The sequence below is a fragment of the Alexandromys fortis genome, unplaced genomic scaffold, assembly GCF_014885135.2.
Source record: "Alexandromys fortis isolate MF-2015 unplaced genomic scaffold, M_Fortis_MF-2015_v1.1 scaffold_98, whole genome shotgun sequence".
Taxonomy (NCBI): Eukaryota; Metazoa; Chordata; class Mammalia; order Rodentia; family Cricetidae; genus Alexandromys; species Alexandromys fortis.
Genome location: NW_026068002.1, coordinates 3,532,168 through 3,541,261, shown reverse-complemented (window position 1 = coordinate 3,541,261; position 9,094 = coordinate 3,532,168). Strand labels below are relative to the sequence as shown.

Genomic DNA, 9,094 nt, shown 5'->3' with positions numbered 1-9,094 from the left:
TCCCTCCCTCCCTCCCTCCCTCCCTCCCTCCCTCTCTCTCTCCCTCTCTCTCTCTCTCTCTCCTTCCCTCTCTCCCTTCCTCCCTCCCTCCCTCCCTCCCTCTCGCCCTCTCTCCTTCTTTCTCATTATCTTTTATTATATGTAAGACTGTTTTGCCTACATGTGTGTATGTGCATTACATGTGTGCATGGTGTCCGTTGATATTAGAAGAAGGTATTAAATCCTCTGGAACTGAAGTTACAGTCATCATGTGGGCACTGGGAAATTGAACCCATGTCCTCTAAGTACATGATGTGAAAAGCTTAGCCATTTCTTCAGCCCCTGAATCCTTTCTTGAAAGTAAGTGCTTCCAAAATGCCTTTTACAGAGAGGTGCCCGTGTTTAGAGAGACTGTTTAACAGTGAAAGAGCTTATCTCTGTAATAATGAGAAGGGCTCTTATCCCCAAAATACAACATATTAAAGAGGGACCAAGTGTTCTTAAAGCTTGACACATTATGGATAAGGCTGTAAAAGCTGTTCGACCACAGATTTGTAATCATTGTTAGTTAACCTTAGTCATTCTCCATGGTTTGTGTCGATGCTGATATCACCAAAGTCCAACTTAGTGCACTAAGTTTTATTGAACTTACAGGAAGTTGTGACTAAGGAGTGGGTGAATGGGCGAAAGATTGCTCATCGAAGCAGGAATGACTCGAAGTCAAGTGATGTCAACAAAAGTCCACCCCAGCATGAGTGAAGTGGGAACTCATGAGCTTCCTGCATGACTTTGCAGGCAGACTGATAAGTTGAAGAGGTCTCTTCTTGGCAGCTCAGTTCGTCTGAGCCTCTCTGGGCAGCTTGGATTATCTGAGAGTATCTCTTAGTAGCCTTTACTACTTACTTAAGCCTGAGAAGGGAGGGGTCTAGTGTATCAGGGACTTCCTAGACCACTGGTTCTCAACCTTTCTAATGCTGCGACCCTTTAATATAGTTCCTCATGTTGTGATGACCCCCACCATAAAATTATTTCCTTGCTACTTCATAACTATAATTTTGCTACTTTTATAAATCACAGTGGAAATATCTCTATTTTCTGAAGGTCCTAGGCAACCTCTTTGAAAGGGTCATCTGACTCCCAGCAGAGGTCGTGACCCACAAGTTGAGAATTGCAGTCCTAGAACCTTTGCATAGGCTTATGCAAAGATAAGATAGGCATACTTTCCTAAGTAAGCCTGAGTGTTGAGGCTCTTCCCTGCAGATGGAAAGTCATTGTTTCTTGGGGGAAATTGCTTCACCACACCTCACCATAACTTGAAGGCTTCCTTTCCACCAGCTCTACATCCCTGCTTCATGTACCACTTAGAGACATGTGCCTCAACATCTTCTTCTGTCTTTCTACATTTGCAGGCCAGGCCTGTGCCTTCTGCCACCCTCTCATGAGGATTCTCTTTCTGCCTCTCTGTACCCCTCCAAACCTTTTTAATTTCATCATGCAGTGGTGGAAACCTTGTTATTCTAAAAAGCCTTGAATGGCTGCTGGAAGTTCAGTTCAGGGTGTTTCTTTACACAGCCATCATGCACCTCTCTGTCTCTTTGGGATTGTTTCCCCCCTCATTTATGCTCCAGTGACTTCATGGAATGGCCCTTGCCAGTGCTGTTCCAATGGAATACTTTCAACTCTTGTCAACAAAACTCATCTCAGGCCCCACTTGGAAGAACCCCTTCCAAATCCACAGATGCTGTGCTGTGTGGATGCTGTTTTGTGTCACTCTTCCCTGGGTAGTATGCGTTTGCCCATTGTCTTGCCCTTACCTGCTGGGTCCTTGTGACTGCCAGGAACTTATCTGCTCAGTAGAATATATTGAAGCCGTGAGGATGATGTCCTTTAAGTAAAATTTTCCTCTAAAGGATTTATTTAGTTATAGAAAACTAGGGTCTGATTTTATTATATAATCTCAACTTTAGGACATCCATCAATGCTTAATTGAGAAAAGTTTTGAATAACTTGGTGACAGTATTTATATGTGCTTAAGATGTTAACTGTTGTTCTCATTGTTTCTGTTTTTGTTCTGTGCAGATCGTAAAAAGGACCTGGTGAAACTACAGGCAGGAGAGTATGTTTCTCTTGGGAAAGTAGAGGTTGCTTTGAAGAACCTCCCACTTATAGATAATATTTGTGCATTTGCGAACAGGTAAGCTGTGGAGTCTGCGCAGAGTGTATAGAGTTGGTGGGTGTACACTGAGTAGTCACAGCCCATATGGACTGTTGAGAGATCACTCGAACCATTCTGACTTAATAGTCACCACCACCTCTTTCCAGCTAGTGAACTGGTACTTCTCTGCAGTGTTCTCCTTCATCTTCCTTTTGTGTGCTGCTTTACGTCTCTCTAAGTGTCCTAAGTGACAGAGTTTAGGAAAATAAATTCTCCTTCCTGCTGCCACAGCACTTAGCTACCTGTGTGTCTGCACAGCTAAACTTTGCAGACCCAATCAGAGACAAGGGGAATTAGCATTGTCTTCCTACTGGCCTTCTTCCTGTCCTTCTGACCTGCAGTTTGAGCATGCTTACTGCTGGTCCTGGTAGCCACAGTCTCACAGCCCCTGGAAGTTTAGAAGCCTAGAGCTGTATTGGGAAATGTGATGGAATCTGAGATTAGACCTGACTACATTTTCTGTAACCAAAGTTGCATAAATTATAATGAAGTGGCAATTCTCCAGTGATCATGGTCGCTTATATATGAGTAAGTCGAGAAGCCTGTCGTAGCAGTTGACGTAGTTATGGCTTCATGGGAAAATCACCTTAGAGGTAGACTTAGGGATGAGCTTCTGGTGGAATAGTTGTCTTCTGAAATAATTGGGAAAAGTAATGTTCTAGATTTTGGAGATGTGGATTCTTGTTTTGAGGCAGGGTCTCTCTACAAGTCCTGACAGTCTTGGAACTCACTGTGTAGTACACCATTAATCCCCCTGCCTCTGCCTCCTAAGTGCTGCTGGAATTAAAGGCATGCACCACACACCCATCCCAAAAGGGTGGATTTTAAAAATATTTGTCTAGATTTGACTAGTTAGCACCCTATACATGGCTCATCAGTGACTCTGCCCTTTAATCAGCCGTTTGCTTTCTTCAGCATTTTTCCAGAGCTGTTTTTACTTATTTAAGAATCTCTCCAAACCTGCTGGTGGTGGCACACTGGAGAGACAGAGGCAGGTAGATCTCTGAGTTCCAGGCCAGCCTGCTTTATAAAGTGAGTTCCAGGATAGCCAGAGTTGTTAAACAAACCAAAAACCAAACAACAACAACAACAACAAAAGGATGACTCCAGATGTTCCTTTCTTCATGATGCTGTTATTTCTTCAGGTTCAGGCTGGCCTTGAATTCATGGCAGTCCTGCCATAACCTCTCTAGTGTGGGGTCTACCGCCTCTCTGCCCAGCAGGCATAATGTCTTATACCGTTTTGTTTTCCTCAAACAGTACCTGTCTTTGTGCATACTGAGTTTCTTTGGTAATCAAATTCTTCATCAGACGAAAATAAGTATCATTGCAGGACTTCCTTCCTCCCCTCCTCCCCTCCCCTCCACTTTTTTTCTTCCCTTCCGTTCCCTCCCTTCCCCTCCCCTCCCTCTCTTTCTTTTTTTGACAAGACAGGGTTTCTCTGTTTAGCCCTTGGTGTCCTGAACTCACCTGGCTGGCCTCAAACTCAGGGAACTGCCTGCTTCTTCCTCCCAAGTGTTAGGATAAACCTAGCACATCACAAGATTTTGTCTTGCTGCTGCAGTTCTTCAGGAATATAATTTACAGGTTTTACTTTTCTTATCTCGTTTCTAAGAATTTACTGATCATTTCAAAGAATTGAGAAAAAATGTAAATTCCCTTTAAAAATGTGTATATTACATTACCATTTCTAATTGTTAGACACACAGAATTTATGAGGTTTGTTTGCAGTGAACTCTGCCAGAGCTCTCAAATGTGCTAAGTGGTAAGAGGCATTGCATAAGGTAGGTATGATGGTGGTTTTTATGTATGTTCATAGTTTTTCTAATAGTGAAGAGTTGGCTATAAAGTGCCATGGTCATTGGTTTCATTAGTAAGCACAGTGCATGCTGTTTTGTTCCTTTAAGTTACCTTTTCTGTGTGTTTCAGTTACCACTCTTATGTAATTGGATTTGTTGTGCCAAATCAAAAGGAACTCACGGAGCTAGCTAGAACGAAAGGATTTAAAGGGACTTGGGAAGAGCTGTGTAACAGTAGTGAAATGGAAAATGAGGTTCTTAAAGTGCTTTCTGAAGCTGCTACTTCAGGTGAGTGTTCTGGTAAGCTGATTCTTAGAACTGAGATGTGAAAAAATACATACATTTATTTAACCTGTATATTATCAGGGCAAGAATGCAGCCTTTTCTTCCTGGAAACCTTATACCATTATTCAGGCTATTCTGCAGGGCATTCAATTTTTTGCTCTACTAAACTGATTTTTTTTTTTTCTTTTTGGTTTTTTCAAGATGGGGTTTCTCTGTAGCCCTGGCTGTTCTGGAACTCACTCTGTAGTTTAGGCTGGCTTTGAACTCACAGAGATCTGCCTACCTCTGCCTCCTGAGCTGGGATTAAAGGCAAACACCATCACTGCCTGGCTCTAAACTGATTTTTAAAAAAATAAATTAAAAAATTTGTAATTTCTTGTAAAAATGTGTATATGGCTATGTAGTATGAAATTTATCAGCATCTTAGTTACTTTTTCTGTTGCTATAGTAAAATGTCCTGCTAAAAGCCGCTGAGGGTACAGTCCACCGTGGTGGGGAGGTTATGGTGGCAGAAAGCTACAGGGAACCAGGCACATTGCATCAGGGTCAGGAAGCAGAGAGGTGAGTGCTGGTCTTCAACTAGCTTTCATCCTTTCATGCTGCCTAGGGAATGGTACCTCTCATAGTGGGCAAATCTTCTCACTTGAGTTAACCTAATCACGATAATCTCACATAGGCATTCTCCCGTTTTCCAGGTGGCTCTAGGTCTTACTAAGTTGACAATATTAAGCACTGAACCATGAAGTGCCAAACTGGGATTTACAGTCCCTTGGCTGTTCTCATCCTTTTAGCCTTTGTGTCCTGTCTTTGCCTTTTCTCTGCTGTTCCTCAGGGCACTAATGTTTCCAGGGCGCAGTAGTCCTTGGTGAAAGGTCCCAGTATGTTATACTGGGATGTCCTGTAACCTCTTTTTGTATTTTAAAGATTTGACTAGTTTATGTTAATGATATGTAATAACAGGTCTCTTGACATTTTCATACCTGCATATGATTATTTTGACTATCCTGTTATGTTGTCCTTCAGTTCCTTCCTCTTCCTAGCTAGTTCCACTTCTACTTGGTTTGCATTTGGGCGACTTACAGGAGCATGGTCAAGGGGCTGTTGAAGGAGCAGGGGCATCACACTGGTGGCCACACCACTGGAGAGTGGCTCCTGCTCCTGGCAAGTGTTCACAGCTGCCTGGAGGCCTCTGCTTTTCTTTCTGTCAAAGACTAATATTGTTTGTTCAGTAATAAACATCTGTGTCTAAGTGAACCTGGCACTAAATATAATACAAGCATCGCATTTTACTTTTACCTGGATCTGTTAAATATGATTTAAAAAAAAATTAAATTTGCGTTTTCCAAATGAGGTAATATTTTGGTCCATTATTTCAATTTGATTATGTTTGGGAATTTATGGGCTTGAAATTAGTTTGTAACATTTTTTAGTAACTTAAAACTTTGGATTAATTCTAAATTGATTTTATATATATATCCAATACTAATGCTATTATTAATAGTCGTTAAAACATATGCCATTATTAAGTAAGGTAGAATATGGAAACATTAGGACTTGTATAGTGGTCTGGAGAGATGGTTCAGCAGTTGGTGCTTGCTGCTCTCTCTGGTTGGTGGTCGGTTCACAGCTCTAGGGCACCTGACATGTTTTTCTGGTGTAGACACTTGTACTTACATGCACTCACATACAGACACACACCAATAAAAAATATAGCCATATACCGTTTACTTACTTTTACATGTAACAAGTTCACTGCAGTGCAATGAACATACCATACAACTGGCACTTTTAGTATGTATGATTGCATGGTTTTTATATTCAACAGCTTAGCACAGCTGTTACCATAGTCAATTTACATCACCCACCTCTACCCCTAGAAAAAAATCCTTACCTATTAACAGCCACTGTCCCTTAACCTTGAGGTTTCCTGTCCTCAGAAACCACTAATAGACATTCTGTCTTTTCAGACTTGCCAGTTTGGGAATGTTTTCATAAGTGGACTCAATACATGATTTGTAGATGATGTTTTAGCATGTTTTCAAAGTCCACCTGTGTTGTAGCCTGTCAAACAGTGTTTTATTGTGTGGATGGATATAGACCGCATGTGAGTGTTCATCGTGGACATTTGCCTCTCATTTTTGACTGTTGAAAGTGGGGCTGATGACCATTCATGATAGTGAGTGAAAGTAATGGATTCCAGGTTAACTTTTCATAATCCTTTTAAAGAGTAGCCAGACTGTTTTTCTAAAACATAGTTTCATCATTTTCTATATGGTTTGCCAAATTGGTACCTTTTAACCTCTGTTGTTTAAGAACCTCAGCTTCTTAACCACATCCCTGCCCTATTGATTGCTCTTGATTCCAGGCACCTTTTGTGTTAATCTTTTTATGGGCTGATTGCCATTTATGTTTACTAGTTATCTTTCAGACTTACTGGCCTAGATATCTTCTTTGGCAGATGTTTTTTAAGAGTCTTTGTTCTCTCTGATTTGCTTGTTTTTGAGATAAAGTGTAGCCCATGCTGACCTTGAACTCACTTTGTAAGCCAACCTGTTGATGGATATCTAGGCCAATTTCCTATTTTTCTCTCTTTCTGGATTAGAGGTGCATAATACTACACCTGCCAGGTCCCACGCCTTGACTGTTGTAATAGTGCAGCAGAAAACCTGGGCGTGTGTCTCTGTGCTGTGCTGAGTTATAATCATGTAGGTATATATTTTCCCAGGAGTAGTTTAGCCAGAAGATGTAGTTTTGTTACTCCTTAGCATCCAGATTAATGTTCCATTGTGACACATTTGTACATACATTCCACTGTACATTGCTCCCCTCTCTTGTTTTTTTCTGATCTCAGTTCCTCCGAGTAATTTCCCCTCTGTTTTAATGTCATGCATATCCTGTACCTTTTTCTTTCTCAACTTCAGGCTTTTTTCTCTCCCCTCACAGATGCCTTCTCACTTGCTTGTTCTATATACAAACACACACACACAAATTTAAATTAGGTTATGTATGTGACGGCAACATGTAATGCTTGCCTTTCTGAGTCTAGCATATTTTGTTTGACATGCCAATCTCTAGTTCTTTCCATTTTCCTGCCAATGTCATAATTTTATTCTTTTTGTAGTGAAATTCCCCATTTTTCTTCCTCCTTGGTCCCAGCCCTGGAGGTGCACGAGCTAGTGTGGTGTATGTCCCTGTCCAGTGAATCTATACTCTTGTCTGTCTAGTTAATGCTCCATGCTACACTTTTCTAGCTCAGTAATGGGGTATATACTCACATAGAGGCAATTGTTTTAATGACAGAACTGCCTTCCATTTTATACCGATATCATTTATTTAAATTATTCTCCTATAGATAAGTTAATTTGTTAAATGGTTTTTGCTGTTGTAGTTCTCATGTCTCAGAAACTTGTATGTTTGAGGTTGAGAAGTGAGACTGGATTTGATGGGTTGTTTGTTTCGGGTATTTGGTGGGTATGCCTTGAAGAACTATTTTGTGTTGAGAACTTTGACGGCATTCTTAATGTGTGTGGGTTCTTATTGTTGTGTTTTCTTTTGTTTTCATCATTTCAGCAAGTCTGGAAAAGTTTGAAATTCCAGTAAAAATTCGTTTGAGCCCTGACCCATGGACTCCTGAAACTGGTCTGGTGACGGATGCCTTCAAGTTGAAACGCAAAGAACTTAAGACACATTACCAGGCAGACATTGAGCGGATGTATGGGAGGAAATAATTAGTTTTGGCACCAGTTTGCTAAAGCGAGCTCAGATCAAATAGGAAAATACTTGAAATGTATGTCTCAGGCCGAGGCAAACTCCATTCCTCATATTAAACCCAGCTGTCATTTCTCACCACATCACCATTTTTAACTGACAGGATTAGTAAACTATTAAGACAGCAAACTTGCGTCTGTCTGTTTCTTCCCCCTCCTCCAGTTTGCTTTGGCATCTATGACTGTGTCAATAGGAGAATTTTCATCTATGACTGTGTCAATAGGAGAATTTTCATCTATGACTGTGTCAATAGGAGAATTTTCTGAGTCTTACTGGGGAAGCAGTGATTTTAAAACCTCAAGTTTTTAAACATGATTTATATGTTCTGTACAATTGTTCAGTTTGTAACTTTTTAAAGTTTGGATGTATAGAAGGATAAATAGGAAATATAAAAATTGGTTATTTGGGGGGCTTTTTTACTTATTGTATTTAAAAATAAAAGGGTATCAATGTGAAATTATGTAAATTTTAAATGCTTATGAATCAAGTCACTGTTGAACAAAAGATTTGTTGCTGTGTAATTATTGTCTTGTATGCATTTGAGAGAAATAAATATACTTAGACTTACGTTTTAAGAAATTGAGACTTTGTGGATACACACCTGACACTGTTTGTTTTATACACTGATTTTTTTCTCCTGGGGAAACAGCAGGGTTGGCACCGCATGGAAAAAAGCAGCAAAAAAGTGATGGAGCTTGGGGCAGAGCTGTTCCAGCTCGCATAGCGGCTGCTGGGCCTTCAATCGCTGCCATCCGCATTCCCAGTGCTTGTCACGGCGCTCCTCAGATCACAGCAGAATGGGCACACTCGGAACCATAGTGCAATCTTACAAATGAAGGGTAGAGCTGTGAGTGCTGGCGCTGGGCGCACACACCTTTGAGTCCAGCACTTAGAGGCAGTCTGTTTGAGGGGAACCTAGTCTACACTGAGTGTTCCAGGTCAGCCACAGTCACACAGTGAGAGCCTTTCTCACAGGGGAGGAAGAGATCAGAATAAAGGATAGAAACTTGGCTATTTATTTTGCTGTGTGTGCACTTGTTACCATCAT

The 9,094-nt window shown here is 40.9% G+C and overlaps 1 protein-coding gene across 2 annotated transcripts in view; it reads left to right on the top strand.

Annotated features, from left to right (window-relative positions):
• Window positions 1–8,613, top strand: part of Acsl3 (acyl-CoA synthetase long chain family member 3) — a 54,954-nt gene extending 46,341 nt beyond the window's left edge. For both annotated transcript variants that reach the window (XM_050161029.1, XM_050161030.1), the window contains exons 13-15: window positions 2,059–2,173; window positions 4,124–4,281; window positions 7,849–8,613. In XM_050161029.1, coding sequence (XP_050016986.1) covers window positions 2,059–2,173; window positions 4,124–4,281; window positions 7,849–8,006 — 431 coding nt within the window. In that variant the 3' untranslated portion in view covers window positions 8,007–8,613. The remainder of the gene's footprint in view (window positions 1–2,058; window positions 2,174–4,123; window positions 4,282–7,848) is intronic.
• Window positions 8,614–9,094: the final 481 nt, after the last annotated feature.